The sequence below is a fragment of the Thermobia domestica genome, chromosome 8 (assembly GCF_964235325.1).
Source record: "Thermobia domestica chromosome 8, izTheDome1.hap1.1, whole genome shotgun sequence".
NCBI lineage: Eukaryota > Metazoa > Arthropoda > Insecta > Zygentoma > Lepismatidae > Thermobia > Thermobia domestica.
In genome coordinates, this window is record NC_137461.1 from 85,225,076 (window position 1) to 85,252,314 (window position 27,239).

Sequence of the window (27,239 nt, forward strand, 5' to 3'; positions counted from 1 at the left end):
CTCTTCTGCATCTACCATAACACTGACAATATATATCAACCCAAAGAGCCACCAATATGTACACACTATAATTAGAACAACTTGTAGATTAAAATTCTAACGTAAAATAAAAAGGTAACGTAATCACAAAGCCTTCGTAAATTTTACGACGCACTGCTGAAATGAGACACATACATCCGATCTACGTGACTACCAAACTAGAAATGACGTATATCGGCTACGGTAGGAAGGTACTGGGGAAATGGTAATGCTCGGAAATGTGGTTTTCAAGTTCTATCGTTTTTGCAAATGGCGCGTCGTAAAATTTACGAAGGCTTTGTAATCTAGGGTTAAGGGACGGTACGGACACGCCCTCAACCGTCCTTCCCTCCTCACTCACCGTACTCTTCTGACGTATCTCCCACCGACGATAAGATTTCTTCATAACCCGCCGAAAATGGAATGTAAAAAGGATTTAATTGGTCATTGCAAATGAAATAGTATTTATTTGTCATCCATGCATAACTACATCCCTTCACGTAACCTTGGGAATGTTAAGATGTCTGCAAGTATGATGCTTACTGACAAAATTAAACTGTTCAACCGAATCTGTGAGAACACAATAGAACTCGTAATTGACTTTTATAAAAATGGCGGGCTGTGGTGGATCAGTGATAGAGTGTTCACGTCTGGCGCCTAAGGTCCTTGGTTCGATCCTAGCTAGTGGACAAACACCGTGTTCTTGGGCTTTCTCGGAGTTCTCTCGTTTCCTTCTACTTTCTTCATTCCACATTTAATTCATTTGTCATCATCACCGTCTCCTTTAGCCTAGCCGGCATAACCGAGGAACGTAAAATTTAAAGATTACTTATTTTTTTTATTTTTTATTTTTTTTTTAAGAAATAGGACATTTTTTCCTTCAATGAATCTTGCTTCAAGAGAATGGAACAACACGTTGTGGAAATAAATGAACAATACTTCTATAATTCATACTCTAAGTGCCTCATAATCATAAAATTCAATGTATTCAAGGAACGTGTTATTTCTACTTAAAAGAATAGTGAAACAATGTCCTGGATATTTTAAAAATTAGTAAAACATTTATTTCCGTAGTTGATTTTTCCTTTTTTCTTTTTCTTCTTTCAATTAATGTTTTTCGTCTGCAGATACACTGTTTTTCACTTGTCTGTTGCTGTGTTTGTAACCTTTTAGGAAAGCATGCAGAAAAAGAAATGAAGCTTTTAGTTTGCTGTGCGTAAAATACGATAGAGCTTACGTGTCTTTCAAACGAATTTGAGTGTCCCCTTTTTCTTTTCTCTGCGTTTATGTCTTCGCCAGACTTTTATGTCAGTTCAAAATGTGACTGTCATGCCAACTAGAAGTCGTCAAGTTCAGACGAAAGGCAGTGTAGAGTGGTATCTTATTTTACAGACGGAAGGGTTGCTTGCCCTACACATCCTGTTTGGATTTGTAACTTTTTCTTTATAAGCACACCTGTATCTAATAGAACTTACTACAAATTGCTGCTAAAGTTAGACCAAGAAGTGAGTTGACATTAACAGCGTTGAATACCTGCTTATTTTTTAATTCATTCATTTGTATGTGGAATTATTATTATTATTATTATTATTATTATTATTATTATTATTATTATTATTATTATTATTATTATTATTATTATGAACTGGAGTAATTTTAGCGGTTTGATTTTCACTGGTTTCTTCTTCACATTTAAATATCCTTCGCTTCGTGAAAATTAGATTTTGTTGCATACGAGGCCTATCGGAAAAGTATCCGAACATGATCCTGGAAAACCAATACATTCACCTTACTTTTTTTCTTTTTTGTCCTAATTTCCTTTAAACTGGTTCCCTCCTGCTTCCACGCAACTGGTTCTCTCTACTGCTAGAGACAGGCCTGGAACCCCTTATCGGGAATTGTTACGAGAGCAGCCGTTGTGTTGCACCAGATCTCTTGGGACGAAAACGAGTTTCTTTCTGGTACCTTTTGATTTTTGAGAAGAGGCGAAAGCCTCATGAGGTTATACCCAGAGACTAGGGAGCTTGACGAAACATCAAAATTTTGTGCTATGGTAAATAAGGACAACCATGCAGTCTTTGGGGTTTTAGAGTCCACAGATCTGGTCATTTCAGACAAAGTGCGTCACGTAGAAATGTCTGAAGAGAAGTCCTTTGCATATGTACGTCCTTCCTGTACGTACTCATGTTGCATATTGCCTCGGCACAACACAATCAACATTGGGTTCGATTTTGCTACGCACCTGGCGATCTTCTTTGGGTCTTCACGAGATTGTCAGTCCTTGCCGAGGTCGGATGTATTCACAAAGTCGATAGTGACTTCGTTCTCTCGTCCTGTCCGTACACTCATGTCTTTTACACTTTAACCGCGCCAATACCACAGAAGAGCACCCAACATAACCACATCTCAACAATAGAAGATGCAAATGAACGTAACACCATTGGTAGGCTAGAGATATCATGGACCGCACTTCCTATGACGCAAAATTTGACCAACCTACGCCATGTAGTTTTCCCAAGAATAACAAAAAAAAAAAAAAAAAAAAAAGCTCGGATAATTTTTCAGCAGGCCTCGTATAATTTTGATATTTAATAATCAACTTATATTTAATTGGTATATAATACAAATCTATTTTCAGAAAGCAAAAGATATTACAATAGACCAAGAAGAAATCAGTAAAATAAAAGCATTAGAATTCCCGTTCATTTCAGAGAAAACACAAAAAATAATTCTTAACTTAAATGAACGGGTTAAAGAAAAAGATGGCACAGATACAATACGCTTGGTATCCGTATCTAATAGGGAAAATAATAATAATAATAATAATAATAATAATAATAATAATAATAATAATAATAATAATAATAATACCTTAGTAATAACACTACAATAATCGTAAAAAAGATATGAACAGTAGACTATCCGGAAAAAATGTATATTTCTGATGACTTATTTTGTAACACATAAACTCTTTTTTTAATAGTGATTTGTAAACATTATTAGGAATTGAGATTAATAACCGGTGTAAAGATTTCGTTAAGAAAAAAAAAAGTTGCTTATAACGTGGATTTAATGGATGTAACAGCCCTAAGCTTTATGCATTTGTATTTTTCATCTCTTTGTAAGTGCATCAGCTTTAAAGTGCCCCTGGTAAATTTACGTAGGTAATTTTTGAGTAACGATGATAAAACACAAGGACTGGGAAGAAAACAGTTTTGCCCGCAGATACAATAGACCTTCAGTGGTAAATTTCAGGTACTACTACGGGAAGATGACTTGCTATGAACGATGTACTACATTGGCTCGGAATCTGATAAAACATTTTAGCATGATTGTGTCAATTTTCTGCAGGAATTCAAATAAATCTTATGCCGCAGGAATATCAACACGCACATACAATCACAAAATAATATTTTTCATGATTCTAGTTGCTAGAGGAATTGCTAAATTTGCATACTTTTACTGTAGTATGCCTCCTAGAAATTACTTGATTTACGCATGGAATGTAATGTGACGTTTTACCGACGATTTTTTTTCAACTTTTTTCTTGAAAGAAAAATGAAGGGAGAAGAAGAATGAACATGAACCTAAAAAGTTCATTCGTTGAATGTATTCAAAACCGAGAACAAGTACTTCTATTCTTAGATAGACTAAACATGACTTTAACATATCAATTCTCTAAATATATATAAAATTGCAACATTTACAAGCAACATTATACTAGAATTAAATGATAATTAGGTAAACTCCGAGCAGTTATTACATGCTCATATTTGAAAATCTTGTGAGTTTAACGTCCCACAATTATGACCTTTAGGCTAAGAGGACTATAATTAAGTTTATTGAATGTTGACAGAAGAATTGGTGGAATGATAAAGTGGAAGGAAACGGGAGTACCCCGAGAAACCCACGAGCACGATGTTGTCTACCACAAACTTACTTGGCCGAGGAATGACCAGGGACCTTACGCACCAGAAGTAAGCGCGCTACCACTGAGCCACGTGCTCTCGTATGTGCGCATGTTTGAGTTGAGTTGATTGAGTTGATTTTGAGTTCAATGTCCCTTTCAGCAGCGAGGCTATATGAGACGGGACCTACTGATTAACGTGGAATCCGTACCACATGAGCTCCCTCCGGGAATAGAACCCGGGTCTCCCATACGCCAAAGGCGCGTAAGCTAACTGCTTAGCCACGAAGGAGCTCGTGCACATATTTGAGTCAAACTTAGGAGCAGGCCACATATATTTTCCTTATTTTTGAAATGGGTATTTTAATTGATATAAGAGAAATGATACACGAAAGTTTTTGAATAAATATTTCTTTAAGTATTTGACTATTGTGCATTTTTTAAAATAATAATTCAAGCAAGCACAGAAGAGTTTTACTATTCCACTGAACACTCATTTTACATATGTATATGTTTCCCGATATGCAAAATTTATCCGATTTTAGTTAAGCTTGGCACGCATTTCCTTGGGGCTTTGAAATCCACCAGTAATAATGGAGGAAAAGGAACCTCAAGTTTGAACTTTGTACGTCAATACATTATATGGCAACCATTTTCCGCGATAACTGTTGTAAACTGTATTCGATTTTGATAACTTACCATTTTCCAAGTATATTCAATTTTGATTAAATGTGGCGTATGCTTTCATCATCATTGCTTGAGATTGAAATCGGTCAAGGATAAGTTTGAGTGGGGAAGGGGGAATAAAAGCCATAAATACACTTTCAACATGGAAGTGTTCGTATCATCTTAAAATGTGATAAGAAAACAATTTTCGGAACTTTCGTAAACATTATTATTAGATTTTGATGCAGTATGGTGTATATTTTCTTTTAAGGGTTCCCAATCAGTCCTGCTGCAGTGGATCAGAAGCGGAGTGGGGGGAACCTCCCCAGACTCCGCGTTCTCAGCATGTTTCGGCCAAGAAGTAGATACAAAAGCACATTTACACACACACACACACACACACACACACATATATATATATATATATATATATATATATATATATATATATATATATATATATATATATATATAGAGAGAGAGAGAGAGAGAGAGAGAGAGAGAGAGAGAGAAGGTCGGATCCAGGATTTTCTGAGGGGGGATGCACCAGTAACTACTACTACATTTGAATTAAATTTGATTTTTCATAATGACTTTAGGCATCTGTGGTGAATAAAAAATATTGTTTTGCTTGATGAATCCTTTTCCTTCAACCTTTAGAGCAAAGCTCTGCTTACTTTTAAGCTCCAAATGGAAACATGTCGGCAGAAAGTTTCGGAAAGTGTTGCTATTTTCACTACTAGCTTCTCATTTTAGATAGTGCATACTTACAACGAAGGGGAGTACACGTGCACCTTTGCATCCAGCTAAATCTGGCGATATATATATATATATATATATATATATATATATATATATATATACTGTATATCGTAGATAGATTTTGAATTCACACGCTTGGCAACTTTTACCAGTACTCTGGGCCAACGGGGTCATTAGTGGCACTAGGCCCCGCGCGCACCTAACGCCGCCTCTGCTTCGGGTTAAGGTCGGTCAAGAAGAATGGGTAAAATCTTAAAAAAAAAAAAAAAAATCGTATCGTAGTAAAAAGTTCTCCAATTTTCAAGAAACATGCCATGCTTTTTATTGACCTTTTCTTTAGGATTATCCCTTTTGATTCGGGTTGTTGGGCGAATTACAGATTGTTCCGCCGTCTTTCTTTCTTTCATTCTGTTTTCGTAGTACCTAATGCAAGTAAACAGAAAAGTAATTTCCATGTACTGAAAATACTTAATTGCACTTAAAGACTAGCATTTTGTTTCAAAAGGCATGGTGTTCAAAAGGTGTTAACAGGTTACCGTTTGAGATCCTATGCTTTTAACCGTACGTGAATAAGCGATTTACTCGGACCGCATGTTGTTATCGTACATTCCACGTAGAAAAATCATCTTTCTGCATACGAAATAACAGAAATACTAGTAACTGTTAGTGTTCGTATATAAATGGGCCAATATACCAAACTCTCTTACGTTGCTATGGTAACTATTCGTTCTGCTAGCTAGAGAGGGGAGCGTATGTAGGTACGGGTGGGGGGAAACTACGATACCGTTTCTTTTCATTGGTCAAGAAGCAATTTTAGTTTCGTTTTATGATCTTGGTTTCTGTTAGGGGACTCCCCTCTTCATCCTCATCAGTCAGATTCTCGAAACCCCTCTCTACTTTCAATGCACGCTAATACGAAGATTCTACCCTCACGAGTGCACATCTACTAAATCCCCTCTCTCTCCCTCTTTCCATGACCATTCAATGTATCTGAGGTCTTGGTCTTCCTAATCAATGTAGCAGGATCCGGTGTTACATGTTGATATTTTCCCCTGCCGTTTCCTAGTTCCACAACAATGATATAGGGGGATTTATTCTGGAGGGAAGTGTGAAACAAGTTTAAAAAAAGCGTTTCATGTCGCGCAGTGTATGTAGAAAGTTTGTAGTTAGATAATTTCCATAAAAATGTTCTAAGATTAAAATTCTTAATAAAACAAGTTTGAAAGGAATGACTAAAATAGGCAAATAACGTATAATGCCCAGGGCCGGATCTATAATATATATATATATAACTACGCATTCACAGGAGGCGCTAGAAGGAAAGGGCGCCAAACTGGAAAAATGAATTTTGTGTTTTAAATGGGAAAAAATGAAATGAAATCTTTAAGTTTTACGTCCCACGGTTATGCCAGTTAGGCTAAAGGAGATGATGATGATGACAAATGAATGAAGTGGTGGAATGAAGAAAGTGGGAGGAAACGGAAGAACCCGGGAAAAAAACCACGAGCACGGTGTTTGTCCACCACAAAGTACACGGCGCGAACTGGGATCGAACCAGGGACCCCAAGCACCGGAGGTGAACACTCTACCACTGTAACAATCATTAGTAATCCATTCTCTCGTATTAAATTTAGATGGAAGATATTTTTAAACATTTGGTAATAGTCGTAATGCAAAGTAGAGTTTTGATTATTAGTTACCAGTGCTTGTGTTAAGGGATGCACCGACGAAAGTTGTCTGAGAGTCTGGATCCCTCAGAACTTTTAATTTTTAAGAAAATTATTACAATTTCAGAGGGCAAATACACAAAATTATTTGCATTTTGTAGGCTACTCGGAAAAATCTTCGGATCCAAAAGAGAAATCTTGGGTGTTCCACTGCTTATGTTTACATTGTGTTACTCATTGCCTGATTTCAAACGTCTATGTTGGAAAGAGACATGAAAGGACTGAATTGTTTTATAGGCCTAAGGAGCCCTGAAAAAAATATTTGCGGCGGGAACCTGATTTTGAAGTTCCACACCACTGGTTCAGAGACAAATTAAATATCGATTAAGGCACACACTTTTGTCATTTGTTGTGTATTAAACAAGTTCATCTAAAATTAATAAAGGATTATTTGTGATCAACTATATCTCAAGAACGATTATATGGACTAGTTTTGATGGTCATTGAAAATGACATACTTAATGAAATGGATACAGACGCAATAATAAGAGATTTTGACAAATTGAAAGCAGAACAGTGTCTTTATAACATGAACTTTTCAGTAACAAAGAAAACGAGAAGTTAAGCTAATTATCATAATCGAACAAGCTTAAGAGCGTACATCTTTGTCAAAATCAAACCTGTGTTAATGTTAGACTTGAAGCTCATGAGTTTTATTCTGTTTCGACTTTTATGTTTCAATAGTACTTGCCAAAATGCATCTTAGATTTAGATATATATCTTAGCTGTATCTTGAGCTTATTTAATAAAAAAATTCTATTAATTATTAAAATTGGAACTTTGTTAAGTATTCATCCACAGTCAGTTATAATTTAGCCATTTCTCGATATATTCACAGGGAGACTATAGATATTGAAGAAATTTGCAATTGTAACAATTATTTTAATGTTCAGATTAACAACAATTATCAGATAGTGTCTGATGAAGCCAAAATGTTAGTTGGCGAAACTGTAACACGCATGTAGTTTTTTATCTGAATATATTGTTTTGCTCAGCAAATAGTTTGTTTGTGTTTAAATTATTTTAAGAATTTTGTGCATTACAACTTTCTACTCTTTTATTATGATCTATTTGGTCTAGGAATTAATTCGTGCGGTTGGTACGCACACATTGAAGCTGTAGTACAAACACAAAATACATAAATACCTTAAGAAAAATATTGTCCATCGCTAGCCACCACTTTCGCCCATCTGTCAGGCAATGTACGGATTCCGTGGCTAAAGAAGTCCTCATCCTTGGAAGCGATCCAGTCAGAGACCCATGTTTCGATATCTTCTGAAGAAGTAAACCGCTGTCCAATCAAATCGTTGTTCATGCAATCAAACAAGTAGTAGTCCGAAGGAGCAACGTCTGGTGAATACGGCGGGTGGGGTAAAACTTCCCATCCGACATTTTCTAAATAGGTTTTGACCGGTTTTGCGACATGTGGGCGAGCGTTATCATGTTGAACAATAAGTTTATCATGTCTGTTCTCCCATTCTGGTCGTGTTCTGGCCAGAGCTTGCTTCAAACGCATTAATTGTCGTCGATAACGTTCTCCATTCATAGTTTCACCCGGTTGCAGCAGCTCATAGTACACCACACCTTTCATATTCCACCATATGCACAGCATAACCTTTGCAGAGTGAATATCTCGTTTTGGTTGTGATAGACCTGGTTCACCTGGTTTCACCCAAGCCTTTTTTCGTTTAGGGTTATCGTAATGGAACCACTTCTCATCACCCGTAATAATTCGATGCAGAAACCCCTTTCTGCTCTGTCGTTGAAGCAGCAATTCGCAAATGGTTTTTCGTCTTTCAACGTCTCTGTCTTTCAATTCATGTGGAACCCAATGTCACATCTTTTGAATCATTCCCATGGCTTTCAAGCGTTTGGAGACTGTTGTTTGATCAACGCCTAATGCTGCTGCAAGTTGTTCCTGCGTTTGACACGAATCCTGCTCGAGCAATGCTGTCAATTCTTCGTCTTGAAATTTTTTTGGCTGTCCAGCTCGCTCTTGGTCTGCCAAGCCGAAATCACCACTTCTAAACCGTGTAAACCACTTCTGACACGTTCGCTCAGCTAGAGCATGGTCACCATACACTTCCACCAAAATACGATGACTTTCAGTCGCACTTTTCTGCATGTTAAAGTAATGCAGCAGGACACCCCGCAAAAACACTTTATCAGGCACAAATTGCGCCATGTTCACTTAACTACAAACTGGTGTTGTTGACGCTTTAATCCACTGCCCTATACTACGAACGATACGCGATGACAGGGGTTTGCAACACATGTGTGGATACACGGAACTGTGGGACGCTCCGTTCGTTGCGCCATCTCTTGTCCACCCGCACGAATTAATTCCTAGACCAAATAGGTGGGGGCGCCTAAATATTGTTTGCTTACACTTAAGTAATGTATAGAACCGGCCCTGATAATGTCCGTATAATAGATTATTTCTGAATGACGGTTAGTATTACTGTATGTCTCTGAGTGTTCGAGGGAAAGTTCTAGCCCACTTGCTCTAACGTAGGTTAGGTGGGGTCACTAAGACAGTTAGGCAGAGGTAGGGTGGCCGGTTTTCCTCTATGGTTCCAAAGGGATATGACACACTAGTGATTAGGAGCTGAGTAGAGGAATTGGTTGACAATTAAGGATACTGCATACACAAGAGTTGGGTAATTATGGATTCATTACATACGTAGTTGCTTTACACACCAAGTAATTTTCCTCCAATATAAAGCACCCTAACTTCCTACAACGTCAAGGAGCCAGAATTTTCAAAGGGTGAAAATCAAGTCGGGAAGGCTGTTCAAACTTCCGCAGCCACCACGACGGTTGCAGTCTGACATTAGAGTGGCCATACGTCCAGTGTTCGTCAGTTTATTCAGTTCGTCAGTTCGGAATGAAGAAAATTTCCCTCGACTGACACAAAATTTTCACTTTCTTTGTAAGATTTTCCCTAGTTTGTTCAGTATCGAATTTCTATGACAGAAGTTATGTGATAAAATTAATTTAGCTATATTAAATGAAGTGCCAACTACATTTTTTTGTTCATTTGCTTTTTGCTTTTACTTTTTAACTTTTTCCTTCACTTTTTCTTCTTTTTAAAAAAAAAAATACACACGAATACACCCATCAACAATGAGTGCAAATTACACTATTTTGAACACATACGCATAAACTATTGCTATTGTATTGGTTTATTTCTGAAGAACAAAGAAAAATTTAAGCATTTATATTGGTCACTTTGTGAGCGCGAGAATTTCCCTGGATTTTCACGTTTTATAAAAAATCCCTTTTTCGTAAATTTGCGTACAAAATTTCACTCAAACTACGAACACTGCATACGTCCCGATTAAGGTGAGTTTAAAGGGGCAATGATCACCACCAGATGGCAGCACATATCCCCTATCTTTAATAAAAATTGAATCTTCTTCAAGAGAGGAATTTTCAAACTGTCCAAAGATAAATTGAATGCATAATTAGTAGAGCAACCCACATTATGCTTTATTTTTTGCTTAATTATGCTTTATTTTTTCCAAATTATGCTTTATTTTTTCCAAATTATGCTTTATTATGCTTTATTGTTAGTTTCAATCATTGTTTTACATTAATCGTGTATAATGTATAATATTTACTATACATTAAATATTCTAAATATCTTGATCTATTTAATAATATTTTATGCAACCTGTTTCTTTCATACTGTAAACAGATATACTTTACTCGAGTCAATTTTTTTTATCACTTGTGTGCACCTTAGAGGTGCATATATACAGAAAGGGAAAGTAAAAGATGCCACCAAAAAATACAGAAAGTCTTAAGTTCAAGAGGTATACATAACCATATAGTGTGGAGTTCTTGTGCACTTTTTGTACATTTCGAATCATCATACATAACTGCTCAGTTTCACTTAGAAAAACTATTGTTTATTCATTGCTAGCGGAAAGTTTTAATCTTTTTTCTTTTCTCGACTTCAAAGGGTTACATCGAAAAGTTTACAGAAATAAAAATAAGAGTTGCATTTTTGCATTGTAAATATTGGTTTAAAAATATTAATACAGTATGTTAAACTTGCAGTTAAACAGAATTTTCCAAGAATTGTGCTATATATTTTAAATTATGCTTTATGCTTTATTTTTTAAAATTATTCTGTATTATGCTTTTAAAATTAGTTTCTTCTGGACCCTTAGACAACCACAACCATGTTCATGGTACCGACCATATGTGTAAATTGCTGTTATGCTTTTTATGGTTTTGGATTGCTCTAATAATTAAAGAATAATGCGTGCACTTTGTGATTGAATTTACTTCTTCAGAAGCAACAATAAAATTCTATCAACAATGAAAGATAGTGCACGGATTATTCTCTAATTATTAATTCAATTTGTCTTTGTATAAAGTTTGAATACCCTTTTCTTGAATTTAGTGGAATTACTGTGAACATTGTCGCTCCCTACAAAATACATTGAAAAGATAGGAGATATATGCTGTCATCTAGTAGTGATCATAGCTCCTTTAAACTTACTCGTTTTGAGGACTTTTAAAAAAAAATGACACATTTTGTCCCGATACTTTTACTACAACATGTATAATCATTAAATGTATTTTGCTCATCTGTTTCAATTTTAGGAAGTATAGTTGTAGTGGCAATCACAGTTGATAAATCTGACTTGCAATACCGACCTCAAGGAAGTACGATTGGAGTAAATTTATTTATTTATTATTTTCCGCATTATGACTTCTGGTTTCCTGACTTGGTCAGAGATACGAAATATTTAAAAAGAAGACCTTAGAAATACTGTACATTGAAATAAAGATGTCGTTTGTAATATATGAGCGGGTCGGGCGGTCATAATGGCAAGCGCCACTTCCGGTGAAATTGAGTTATTAGGTGATTTCGGAAATGTACCTATAGATGGCAGGGGCATGTCATTAGTATGTCATTGCATTGAATTGAATGGAAATGTTGAACTTGTTTTCCAGTTTACTCAAAAGTTAGAAAAATGTGACTTACCATTATGTTCCCGCGAGCTGCTCATATATTTTCTCGACTCACAAAGCAAATTTTAATCTTAGTCTTATACAGAAAGATCTGATTGAAGGAATTCCTCTCCATGGTATAGATCTACAATAGATGATTGAGTAACAAGATTTAAGATGTCTTTTTGACTGCAAATTTGGCATTTGCTTGGCAGAATTTGGTAGTAGGCTATATAGTTTATTCGGCTGTTGTGTAATGAGTTGTGAGTGTTTATTAACTACAAATTTTGTATACGAATACGTATGATTGATAGGTCTAGTCTTGTATTGGTGTAGATCTGAATTTAGTGGAAAATTTCGTTTATTCATATGTATGATGTTTCGAGAGTACATACACAATATTGTAATATTCTTAGCTCTTGATATGATGTATTAAGTGTATGAAAAGGAACCGATAGCATTATTCTTAGCATTTATTCAACATAAATAAATCACTTTCAATAATTAATAAGCTAATGAAAGTATTTTTGGTACAGTTTTTTTCTTTGTCAAAACAAAATACCATATTTAAATTTAATTTTAATGTCATTATATATTAACTAGCCTTAATAGATTGGTAACACTGCTTTATTATTTTCGAACTGCATAATAAACATTTTCGCTTTGTAGTACTACATTACTATGGAATTTTTAATGTAGGTGTCTCACTCTTAGCTGCTGAAATTATGATCACCCTAAACGCAATCACAATATTCATATAACGCGTAAGGTCTAATATGGTCTGTTTCCGTTATCCATTATCTGAATAAAATATTATGTGAATATGGCTTATTCTTACATTTGAAAAGTTTGATCTTTCTAACCAAAATTAAATTGGAAAGATTGGAAACTACTATGTAGTGTCAAAGAAGTAATCTCGGAGATTAAAAAAAAATGATTTAATTAAAACATGAGAATGAACGGAAATAAACTGACTAACATTGGTGAACGTAGTCAGAAGATGTATAATGTATTGAGAAATATTTTTTGAAAATTGCGTATCGTTTTGCTAAATTTTCGAATAATTTTCTGTCACTTTTTTAAACATAATTCTTGTCTGCTACGCACTGTAGTCTCTATTTTTTTTTCTTTTTTAATTTATTTTAGCCGACTACCAAAGACGTATGAAAACTCATTTTAGGATCTGTTGAAGACTTTGAAACACAGATAAACTGCAAAGAAACCATTGCTAGTTTTGAAAATCTTGTCGGATACAACCGAGTATAGGGCCCCGCTACCGTATTGGTTGATTTATTTTTGCCTTCCACTATTTTTCATTTCTTTATCCAACATTTCTTCACGCTCCATTCCTCCGAAATCAGAAGCATGGTTAAATATCATGCTGACATAGATAAGGAAACATTATATGTTATATTGTAATTGTTGTTGATGATAATAATACAATTGTTTCTATGGATTTATGCAGAAGTAGCGAGTCATTTCGTCAGTACCTTTCAACGATGCCATGGTTAGCCGTCCCCTACGAAGAGGAAGAGAGGCGGAAAGAACTAGCGTCGCTTTTTGGCGTTCAGGGCATCCCCACGTTAGTTCTTATCGACACAGAGAACAAAGTTATCACGGACGACGGTCGCAGCGAAATCAACGAAGACCCTAACGGACAGGTTAGTTATATACTAACAACTACAATTTTAAAAATGTACGCTTATTATAGTTATGGGAAATACCTGCTACTGTAAAACTATATCTTTGATGGTATGCTTTGGAGTTTTGGTAGAGTATTTAATAATTATACCTTCGCTATCTTTATTTTCTGTTATATATATATATATATATATATATATATATATATATATATATATATATATATATATATGTGTGTGTGTGTGTGTGTGTGTGTTCAGAAAATTTAATTTTCACAAAGTAAGGAATATTTAAAATATAAGTTGAAGAAGAAATCACTAAAATAAAACAATTAAAATCCCAATTGATTTCAAAGGAAAAAAAATCCTCATATCAAACAGTGGGTTAAGATCCACAACTGACCTTGTTAGATAGATTCAGTTATCCAATGTTGCCAACAGCTGCCTTCAGAAAATAACTAAATGACGCACATACTCTTTTCTGTAGCTAACAAAAACTCAGCAACAAACCAAAATAATATGCCGTAGTTTTACTGTACAGCTATACCATACTGTACTATTCCTCCTGGTATTCTCAAAACAAACATCTTCATTCTTAAGCCCATAGTCAAAAATATTTACAGCGTGCTTCGTTTGCATCATTAACGAGGTGCTATGCATACCTTGATGAATGTGGAATAAAAGCAACAATACAAGTGGCAAAACAAGCCTTTAGGAGGAAGAAAAATATGTTTTTGTAGGATCTTGATTAAAGAGTTGAGAAAAAGACTAATAAAATGTTTCATGTGGAGTATTGTACTGTATGGGGCAGAAATGTGGACATTACGTAAAAATGATGAAAAACGACTAAAAACTTTCGGAATGTGTGTGTGGAGAAGAATGGAGAGAATTAGTTGGGCTCAAGCGGAAAACGAGGGTGTTAGAAATGGTGGGGGAGAAAATAATAAGTTTAGATATTATTAAGAAGAGGCAGAAAAATTGATTGGAACATTAGCTAAGAAGAAACTTTATCATGAGAAACGTGCTAGAGGATATGGTGGCAGGAAAGAGAGGATGGGGCGAAGGAGACTACAGTTAATGGATATATCAAAACAGAGAAATTGTACGTCAAGACGAAGTTAGCAGAAAACCGATGGAAGCTTCTCAGTTGCAGCAAATGATCTGCCAATAATTGCAGAATATCTATGATGATATAATACATGCTTCGAATTCTTTTCTTCGTCTCCATTCTGTACCCGCCCACGTGGTAGACTAATATTGGCTACATGTCGATACACAATTAAATCAATCGTTTTGAAAAGGTCATGAGTTAGAAAATGGCCAGTTTGCTTTAGTCCAACGTTTTATTGATTTATGTTGGAACATACAAGTTGTTCATTTCGTACAATCATAAGAACTCTCTACTTTTTCAAACAAACAGAGGTCGATCATTTCATATCTATCAGGATTTTCAAAAATTCAAGTTTTTTTCTCAATATTTTCATAACTTTACTTTTTTGACTCATGACCTTTTCAAAACTACTGATTCAATTATTTTAGCACAGTGAAAAAAAAAAAAAAAAAACTTTGTGCCAAACATAAACTCAAAACTTTCATTTACAATTAATTATGCGAATAATTTAGCTATAGCAAGATAGAATATCCAGAATTCCGATTTACCATGAGATCATGCTAGTAAAGCGAGAGTGATAAATATATTATGGTGTGATAATGTAAGTGTTTTTTAACGAGGAGAACGATTATCAAAATAGAAAATAATACTTTATTCTATAATATTTTTATTCACAATTTTGGACAAGTTTTGATATTCAACTACCAGTAAAGACAAGTGGCTAGAAATTGGAATGTTTGAATGCAAAATTTTCCAAAATTGTGGATAAAAGCAAAACTACAATTTTACTGACAAAACACCACGTAAAAATGACTAATCTTGTCATAAAATGCCTAAATTAGCAACACTACAACTATTCACTTTGTAAATATGACATTTTAAATGTTAGTTAAGGTTGCAGATAGTCTTCCTCATATTTTGGCCAGTCTTATCTTTTCTTGTGGGGTAACTTCCAAGCGTTTTTGTAACAAAAGGAATTACGTTTTACATTTTTTTAAAAAGAAAGTGTCTTAATGTTAAGCGTAAATTTAGTATTGTATGTTTGTTTTTTTAAAAATGATGATTTTTGTTTAAAAAATAAGCGTAAACGTCTAATAAATAGTAATAATAAGAATAGTAAAGTCTGATAAATAATATTAAACATAAAGTTGTCGACAAGAAATATATTCTATATTTTCATCTCAAGATTTGGATTTTCAAAAAGAGATCAATAATTAACGGTAATATTCAGCATTGAGCTTGTCAAAGAGATTCAACTGTCTTATTTGTAATGTATGACCACAGTTTAAATGTTGATTAATAAATGAAATATTTTTGCCCATTTCATTCTAAAATACAGTAAAACACTATTGGGTCCACAAATTAAATACCGTAATTTAAATGAAGCAAAGAACTATTATTAAAACACTTGATATAAAAGCATTACACAAAACACCACCACCATCTGCTTTAGTAACAACCATCATAAAAATTCGTCTGCGCTTTATTATGGCTATGTTACGGTTACAATGCAGACCGGCTGCAGTTACGGTGGTGGTTGCCCAGTACTTTCGGAGGTCGCCCTTAGGTAGTGTAGCTCCAGTCACACAGTAGATGTATCGATATTCACTATACTGCGTTTCCAGAAATCAAAATATTCTGATTTAGAGGACAGTCAGTACTATACACGTAATCAATTTCTGTAAATGAATGTAATAAAAAAAATCGTTAGTTTTATAGTTAGGTGAATGAAAAATAAGATTAAAAACAATCAGAAGAAGAATATAGGGCGTTCAAAGCACAACGGAACGAAGTTACATTACCAAAATTATGAGAAAAATAGACATAAAATTCGTACGGAACGTGTACTTACAGGGAAAAGTTTACACTGTTTTTTACTGTATAAGAGTTATTTACAATATCTGAACATTAATCTTTTAAGCTCAAAAAGGAGCTTCAGGTAGAGATCTTAAACATGAAATATATCCAAAATGATAAAAAAAAAAAAAAAAGATTTGATTTCCTTATACACTAAACGCCCCATGTGTTTTGTAATCCCTCCTTCATCTTAACGACCTAATGTAAGATAGTAACTGCTTTCTGATTGTTGAATAATTAGTGCTCTTGCCTTTGATGCTGTGGAATCCCGTTTCATTGACACTAGTAGTACATGAGTTCGGAACGTTGGTACTACAGCACTCTAGTAAAATTTTAGGCTCTTGTAGTTTTACTAAAAAAGGTTTCACTAAACCCTAAACAATAGAAACCCAATACATTAAAACTCCGTATTTTTTTTAAAGTATGATTTTCTCATAGCATATTTAGCTAACAAATGTGAGATGTTGGAAAAGTTTTTAATTTATATATATATATATATATATATATATATATATATATATATATATACAGGGTGTTTCAAAACAACGGCGACAACGTTTGGAAGGGTATTTCTGACACCAAGACAAAAATTATAGACCAACCTGCGTGCACAAATGCTTCCTTTAGAAGTTATAGGCTCCCAAAAACATGAAAAAAAAAAAAAGAACTTTAAAGGTCCATGGTTCCAAAACTATAGGATCTACCATAGTCGGTTCAAGACATTACTCTAGAAATAGTATGTACCCTACCCAAATATCTCTGTTTCAGAATCCTGCGGTACTTCCGCAACAATTTTTATGGAGGTAGTTAGTGAGTACTTCCAATTATATGCCCATAACTAAACTCTCTATAAAAAATGTTGCGTGAGTATCTTACTATTCTGGAACATGTATTTTTGGATAGGGTACATATTAGTTCCTAAGTGAACTCTGGACCCGACTACGGTAGGTCCCACAGTTTTTGGATCTATGGACCCTTAAAGTTTATTTCTTCATATTTTCGTCAGCTTGTAACTCCGTAAAGAACATTTGTGCACCCAGGTTGGTCTACCTTATCTTGGTGTCAGAAATCACCTCCCAAACACCTCCCAACAAATTTGTCAGTGTTGTTTTGAAACACTTTATATATATATATATATATATATATATATATATATATATATATATAGGATGTTAATGAACTATACCGACAAACTGTGGATGGTAGTCCTTATCAGCGTAAAGGAAGTCTCGCATAAGCAATCCAAAACTGCATATTTCATTAATGTTTAATGGGCGTACAAAGCATTCCTACAGGGTGAAGTTCCCAGACATGCCATCAACCGAATTTTGAGATATGCCCTGACTTTATCATTGGTCCGAAATAGGTAAACGATAAGCCTTGATAGTGGTGAACATGGTATCCTTTGGCACGATGTCGGAAGTGTTAAGGATCGTCAGCAGCATGGTTTCTCGTACTTAGGAGAATGGATTCTGCAATATTTCTTTCATGCTTATAAGTGAAATAAACGTGAAATATACCGTTACGAAATAGATCGCATCACACGTTATTCAGAACACAAAGAGACATGAAGCTGCCGGTTCTTAACACTTCCAACTTCCCTCAGAAGCATTGAATGTCCATAGTTCTGAAGGCTTACCTGCTGCCTACTTTGGGCCCTCCTTGAAATCATGGTATATCTGAAAACTCTGTTGAGAGCATGTGTGAGAATTACACCCTGTAAGGAATGCCCTGTACTCTTATTGAAAATTGACGAAATATGCATTTTTGGATTGTGCATGCGTGGCTTCTGTTACGTTGCTAAGGACCACCATCCACAGTTTCTGGAATTCAAAATAGGACCTCTTGAAATTTGGCTTTTGCGCGATTTTGGACAACCCTAGCTCTGAAATTATGCACTTTTCGCCATAGGTCCATATGAACTTTTCCCCTTATTTTGATGTGAGAAATCACCTCTCACAGTTTGTCGCTATAGTTCATTAACACCCTATATATATAGTTTAAAATATAGTAATTTCCGCTACTGACTCATGAAACAATAAATTACAAAGGAATGTTGGCAAAGGGCGAAAACCAGATTCTTAAGTCTTGAGCAACTAGACAGTCTAGAGACTATCAAAAGATCCGGGTTCGATTCCCTGCGGGAGCTCATGTGGTTCGAATCCCACGTTAAAGCTGTAGGCCCACGTCTCATATAGTCTCGTTGCTGAACGGGACGCTAACCTCAAAATAAAATAAAAATAAAATAAAAATAATAGAGACTATCAATATATGGCGGTTCGGGAGAACACAATGGTGTGTAACATTTTCTAACTTTCTAATAAACTGGAAAAGAAAGTTCAACATTTCCATGCAATTCAGTGCAATGATACATACCAAACAAACTTGTCGTGTCATCTCCAGGTACATTTCCGAAATTAAAGAACATGCATTCCATCTAATAACTCAAATTTTATCGGAGGGTCCGCGATGGATCAGTGGTAGAGCGTTCACCTCTTGTGCTTGGTGTCCCGGGTTCGATTCCAGCCCCACCAAGTGAACTTCGTGGTGGACAAACACCGTGTGCGTGGGTTTTCTCGGGATTCTCCCGTTTCCTCCCACTTTCTTCATTCCACCATTTCATTCATTACTCGTCATCACCGTCTCCCTTAGCCTAACCGGCATAACCGTGCGACGTAAAACTCAAAGGTTTCATTTCATTTTTTTAAAAAAATTATCGGAAGTAACGCTTACCATTTAACTTTCGATTGAAACATTAATATGAAATTATTTGCAGTATAATCCTTGTGAAACAGAAAGGATGTGAATTTAAATATGAAAGGAAGTTGTATTAGTTCATTAGGAAAAGAAAGAAAAGACAATAGCTATGAAAATTATCATTTGTAAAATGTTTGATATAATGAATAGCAAAGGCAGACTCAAAAATATTCAGTAAAATTTGAAAATAAATAACTAAACGGAATATTTATTCTAGATTGAAACTTGAATATTACAGTGCTGATATTCCGTTCATCTATTTCCAGATTTAAACAAAATAGTAGAATAAAAATTCTTATTACTTGAAGAAAACACACAGAAAATAAACGAAAATATCAGTATGAGAGGGCTTACCGATGATTATTTGTTTAAACGAAATGTGTTTTATAGTTTCCTCTCAACGATCAGAACGTTTCGATTCCATGTAATTTCGGAAGTATATATATATATGTCTTATTTACGGTATATATCTTATTTTTTATGTTGCATTGATTGAAACAAAATAAAAGAAAACGCGATACAGTGGTAAAACGAGTCATTGACACTTCATGACTCTGGTATATGGTGTAGAGAAATACAGATTACTAATATATTATCACATATTTTTTATTCTTTGTTGCATTTGTGTACAGATGATACAGAGGTGATCGTACGTCCAAAAGCATTTCTCATTTTCAGTTTTCCACTACCACAACGAGGCGAGAATGGGCTTATAATGAGAAAAATAGTTGCAAAGGCATTTATAGTTAATAATAAAACAGATACCCAGAAGACAAAGATCAGTATTGATTAAGAATAAGAAAATTTGTATTATTGTTAAATCACAGGTACACCAAAAATTAAATTATAAACTTTGTAATATATATTAAATTATAAACAAAGTAATACATATAAAGCAGTCATATTGTCTCAAGTATTAATACATACATTTCATACGAATTTATAATGTAAATTTGCATTTTTAAATGCAAAACAAATTGTGTTGTTCTTAAGTATTATTGAAAAGTATTAAGTCTAAAATGATTGTCTTGTATCGTGCATACTCCCGGTGAGATATCCTGTTCACTTGTATGCTGTGATAGTACAAAAAATGAAAATTTGTAATGTAAAAACTTTAATGGGACATTTTCTATCCTTACGTGATGTAAAATTTCTACATGTAGGATCTATAGATATCGTGATTCAACTTTATGACTCTTCGTGTTTGGCATACGAGGCAAGTCACAGACTATTGTCACATATATTCTGACCTGACTATAATCTTATATTAAAATACAAATTTCTCATATTCTTTAGGAGTGTAATTTCTTTGTTAACAATTGCAGTATGTGTTTACATGTTGTACTAACTACTACACTTTTGGCATTACTTGTATTATAACATGAATTTGCATTAATAAGTCATTAATAATCACTTATCATTACTTTTTATTTCATGTCGTTGAGATCTTCGTCTCGTATCCATCAGTTTTACTATTGAGACATTGTCAACTAAATCAGTATTAATTAAGAATAATAAATAATAAAAACAAAAAGTCTTTAATATCATTGAATACTTTTACATTCATCCATTCATACTTTCTATGAAAATATATCAATCTGTAGCGATATAGAACATCTTGCCTCCACTTCTTCACGATCATCTAAGGTTTAACTGTATCTACGAATGATATTGCAATTTTTATTCCACAGTTTCCTGATACGCATACAGCGTATATCTTATCTAAAGTATTTGAAATGAAAAGTACATCTAGTTTAGGATATTTGTATATTCGTAATGAAATCTAATTTACATATAGCATGAAAATAATATAGTTCTGTGTCGTGTTTTTAGTAACTTTATATATGAAACGAAGTTTTTGAACATTGAATCTAGTCAGCTGATAAAAAGTGTCTGTAATCACAAAATACTATAAAGTTAGATGCTTTGAAGATTTTCCTTATAGTGATGTGCATTACCATGTCTGCGAATTTCTATCGACTTGTACACGTAACCAGTCAAAAGTAAGCGATATCTCGAGAACGCCAATCATTTTATAAACGCACCTTTTCCGTATTATAAATCTACGAAATTAAAATTGTAGTCTAGTAGAGTTCCAAAAACTCGGCCTAATCTGGACCGAAGGGTGACCGAGATTGTGAAAATGCCGGGTTATCGGGATGGGGTTAATAAAATAAGTATGAGTGTTTCCTTTAAAAAAAATACTGTACTTGTATGTATTGGTTGCTTCAAATACAACGGAGAATAAACTGCCCAAATACCCTTAGACAAAAGGAAAGTACGTACTTTATGAAGGCATAGACCCTTTACTACATGAAAATGAAAATTAATGAATACACACTCTATAATGAAAATTAACTTGTCGACTTTGCAAAAACTAGCTACTTTTTGCCCTGCTAGGGTGTGGCCGAGTTACCTGGACTGCCGGGCAGGGCCATGCAGTGGAAAATCAGCGCCCGGGGCGAGAATATACTACGGCGCCCCCATACATATATTCCAAGCAATTTTTCCTAGTTTTTCCTTTTTTCTTCCGGATTTTTCGCACCCCTTACTTCGGTGCCCGGGGCCTTCGCCCCGCTCGCCCCCCTTCCCAAGGCATGGCCCTGCTGCAGGGTTACGACTGCCGAGTTTTAGGGACTCTGCTGTATATGTATTAGATTTAGCGATATTTCGAAAGAATATGGAGAAGTAGTGCGAGGTTTGAGAAAGTTTCTTTAACTTAGGAACTACAACTAAAGATAGATTTTAAAATATGATATTTTTATGAACACTGAAACTAATGCACTTAGAAGAAGTTGTAAAAAAAAAATAGTAAAATATTGCACTATTAAAATAAAACATACCGTGAAATCAATGTACTACAGTCATTTATTTAGAAGCAATATTATATTCTACAATTCACATAGATTATCGATGACTAAATGTAGCGTTAAATTTTATGCATTGAGCATTGAATGAATAAAAGCTTATGTTAAGTTAGATAATAACTTTACTTAAGAGTTCAGACTACGTACTAAATATTTTTGAAAAGCCAACAAATTTTCTTTTGCCCTTTTTTCGTAAGTGAAAAGAGATAATAAAATGTAACTTATCACAATAATAGATAATGTTATTCTACACCCGAAAATATGAATCGGGAGAATTTTTAGTGTTGCCATGCATAGAAATTACATTGTGACCAGAATTTGGATTACCCAAAAATCTAGGTCAAGGCAGCGACTAGAAAAATGAACTCAACGGTAATTGATTACTTATCATGTTGCCTTGGTTCCTTGTTAATGAACTCAACAGTAATTGATTACTTATCATGTTGTCCGGTTCCTTGTTAACTACTTTTTAAATAATATTTGTTACAAAATAAATAAGTTATTACCAAAGAAATAAGTTATTACAAAATAAATACAAACATTATTTAAAAAGTAGTTAACAGGGAACCAAAACAACAGGATAAGTAATCAATTACCGTTGAGTTCATTTTTCTAGTTCCTTCTTTAACCTAGATTTTTGGGCAATTCAAATTCTGGTCACACTGTAATTTCTATGCATGGCAACACTGATAATTCTTCCGATTCATATTTTCAGGTGTAGAATAACATTATCTATTATTGTGGCAAGTTACATTTCATTATCTCTTTTCACTTACGAAAAACGGGTAAAAGAAAATCTGTTAACTTTTCAAAAATATTTAGTAGTGTGCCCCCTTAAAGGTAATAATATCTTGTAATATTTTAATTGTGCAATATTCATATTTCTTCTTTAGATCATTATTATTATTATTATTATTATTATTATTATTATTATTATTATTATTATTATTATTATTATTATTATTATTATTATTATTATTATTATTATTATTATTATTATTATTATTCATCTTTTGCAGAATTTTCCATGGCATCCGAAATTAGTAAATATACTCACCGAACGTTTTGCATCGAAGCTAAATGACCATCCAGCTGCTATTTTATTTGTAGGTAAGTTACATGTGTTAGTCACAGTTTCTGCAATCCTTAAAAGGTCTGAGAAAATACTTCATATTCTTTACTCATTTCGAAGGCTTTTTTGAACCCTTTAGAATTATTAAGACAGACCTGGAAATTCATTAAGAACGTACAATATAAGTTTCAATAGCTTAAGAGAAACAATCTTATATAATTTTACTGTAAAATTTTAATTTAGTCAATTCATTGAGAAGATGCAGTTAACCAGGAATCAGTACTGGATAGCTATTCAGTATAGGGGATTAAGGATAGAGTAGGCTTACTTTCCTTATAATATTGAAATAATCGTACATAACATTTTTATGGCACCCGTTAGACAAAGACTGATGGTGCTTATCATTTCTGTGCTCCATCTTCAAATTTAGGCAATTTTTCAAAACACCTAAATCAATTGCTATACTGTTTTGATTTCTACACTATTAGAAAATTGCCTAAATAAAGTTTTATATTGTCTTTGATTTCTACAATTTAAGAAAATTACCTTAATAAATTGTTCTTTGATTTCTACAATTTAAGAAAATTACCTAAATAAATTGTTCTTTGATTTCCGCAATATAACAAAATTACCTAAATAAATTGTTCTCTGATTTCTAAAAGAAAATTATCTATCGTAAATAAATTGTTCTGTTACTGTACAATATTAGAAAATTACCTTAAAAAATATATATTGTTCTCTGATTTCTAGAATATAAGAATATTACCTTAATAAATTATTCTTTGATTTCTACAATGTTAGAAAATTACCTAAATAATTGTTCTTTGATTTCTACAATATAACAAAATTACCTAAATAAATTGTTCTCTGATTTCTATAAGAAAATTACTTACCATAAATAAATTGTTCTGTGATTCTACAATATTAGAAAATTACCTTAAAAATTATATATTGTTCTCTGATTTCTACAATGTAAGAAAATTACCTTAATAAATTATTCTTTGATTTTTACAATGTTAGAAAATTACCTAAATAAATTGTTCTTTGATTTCTACAATATAACAAAATTACCTAAATAAATTGTTCTCTGATTTCTATAAGAAAATTACCTACCGTAAATAAATTGTTCTGCGATTCTACAACATTAGAAAATTACCTTAAAATATATATATATATATATATATATATATATATATATATATATATATATATATATATATATATATATATATATATATATATATATATTGTTCTCTGATTTCTACAATATAAAAAAATTACCTTAATAAATTGTTTTTTTTATTTTTATAATCTTAGAAAAATACATAAATAAATTGTTCTTTGATTTCTACAATATAACAAAATTACCTAAATAAATAGTTCTTCGATTTCTATAAGAAAACAACGTAAATAAATTGTTGTGTGATTCTACAATATTAGAAAATTACCTTAAAAATGATATATTGTTTTCTGATTTCTACAATATAAGAAAATTACCTTAAATTGTTTTTTAATTTTTATAATTTTAGAAAAATACCTAAATAAATTGTTCTTCGATTTGTATAAGAAAACCTACCGTAAATAAATCGTTGTGTAATTCTACAATATTAGAAAATTACCTTAAAAATAATGTATTGTTCTGTGATTTTTTACAATATAAGAAAATTAAGACAAATTGTTCTTTGATTTCTACAATGTTAGAAAATTACCTAAATAAATTGTTCTTTGATTTTTACAACATAACAAAATTACCTAAATAAATTGCTCTCTGATTTCCATAAGAAAATTACCTACCGTAAATAAATTGTTGTGTGATTCTACAATATTAGAAAATTATTGATATTTGATAACGCAAATAAATAATCTTGGTACGGCCGTGTAAAACATTAAGAAGTAAAACAAGTAAAACAAACTATTTGCATTTGTGTGTCTTGCTATAAATATGAAACTCCTAAATAATAGAGGAAAGTATTTTGCTTTTGAAAAAGGTATGATTTAGCATTAAAAAATCTTCCAGTATAATAAAACAAAAACATTTTCTTTTTAAGAATGACTTGATAACGTGCTGGTAAAACTCAACATTTAACCACAAGTATTATTTCAATGTAATTTATCGGTGGTACTGCTGAATTCAGTAGACGTTGCATTTTTCTTTTTATAGTTAGACTTTCCGATATGCTTTGTTAAAATTTACAAAGATTAATTTGTGTTTGTTATAACACAAACAACAGAAAATCTGAAGAAATTTCGAAGTGAAATGAAATGAAATGAAATTTTAATTTAACAATTCACGGATATGCCTTTGTATGCCAAAGAGAACGGATAATAAATGCAAGGGAATAATTATTTGATATTAATGGTCTGAAAATGAGAATGAAAAGGGAGAATCTGAAAAAAACATAAGGACACAATGTTGTCCATCGCAATTTCACATGAGTTGGAGTAGAACCAAGGATATTTAGAATCAGAAGTAAATGCAATATACTGAAACACCCTGCTCCTCTAAGGCAGTGTCAAAGAGTGATGGATAATTCGTACATATAAATCTTCAAAACCTGCGTTATTAGACTACGTAAATTATTCTTCGTGATGCTGGCATAACAATTGTACATCGTTCGTGAATAATGCATCCAAAACGTTATCTTTATTAGTGCATTGAAAAAAACACACTTACCTGCTTTCGATGTTGTAGAAGATGAAACAAAATCTGTAAAACTTCAAATTTCACCCGAATAGATGGAAAGAACTGGCAGAATAACGCATATTTTTCACTTTTAACGTTATAGTTAATTTAGGGTGCTCTTTAGTTATTTCAACAACAGCGTTTTTCTTTTCAAGTTTAACTTATCTATTTAAGCCACCGTAAACGAATTCCAGGGCTTGTGGCGAAATATAAAATATTTTCTTTCAAAATTATTCGGATTCTAGTTATGTTACTTAGAGATTTATACTGTATATTATTGGTAATAATTTTACATTGTTTCATCATCTTAAAAAGTTGATTTACGTTGTAGTGAAAAGAGTAATTGTTGAGAAAATTTATTTTTTAAAATTTTCTCAAATAAACAAATAAATAAATTTATTTTGTTGTAAATTTAAAATGAAAGGGCTTATCCAGTTGCAATGATGTGAATAGACTTTAGGGGCGATGGCTGAAATTGAGCTCAAATGTAGAAGAGACTATGTAGATTCTATATTCTAAAAGCAAATTGCCCTAAAATGAATGTAACATAGTAAAAAGTAACGAAACATGAATATTAAAGTAAGTGAAAAATCAATGAAAAAAATGAAGTCGTCCACATATCTCAAAAACTATAACAAGGAAATGACAAATTGAAAGCTTATTGCAAAGACATAATTAAAGAGCTTAAAAATGATGCATAACGCGTAAGGTAAATATAGGTAGAACATTTTCAAAATTCAAGTTGTTTGAGTAAAATCAATAGTAATGATAAAGAATATGCATCTTCTGCGAATTACCCAGGGCGATCCACACAGAGATTACGTGTTTGAAATATCTCACATCTGGATTTGAAATCCCCAGACTTGATTTAGCACGTAACGTGACTTTTGACCCTATCACATGACACAATCCGAACCTTATGGCAAATCAGATAGGCCCTTTACCACGCAAAAATTAATAAATAAAATAATTGTTAACATTGAGTAAAAGTTCTAAGAAAAGATATTTGAGCTGGAGCGATGGACAGGAGAATTAAAATAGTTTTCTTGTGGAAAAAATTCTGACCATTTTTTTCTTTTCTCATTTTTCCCTAATTTCAAGGTAAAGTCATTATCATAATGTTCTATTAGTTTTAAAGAACAACATTGTTGGTAATATGATTTGGAAAATCGTCCTCTGTTGAGCTTGAATTACGAAAAAGCGT

The 27,239-nt window shown here is 33.1% G+C and overlaps 1 protein-coding gene across 1 annotated transcript in view; it reads left to right on the forward strand.

Moving 5' to 3' along the window:
- The window catches only part of LOC145693016 (nucleoredoxin-like), a 343,274-nt gene that overhangs the window by 293,255 nt on the left and 22,780 nt on the right, over positions 1-27,239 (forward strand). The window contains exons 4-5 of the mRNA XM_081768670.1: positions 13,514-13,709; positions 23,300-23,390. Coding sequence (XP_081624796.1) covers positions 13,514-13,709; positions 23,300-23,390 — 287 coding nt within the window. The remainder of the gene's footprint in view (positions 1-13,513; positions 13,710-23,299; positions 23,391-27,239) is intronic.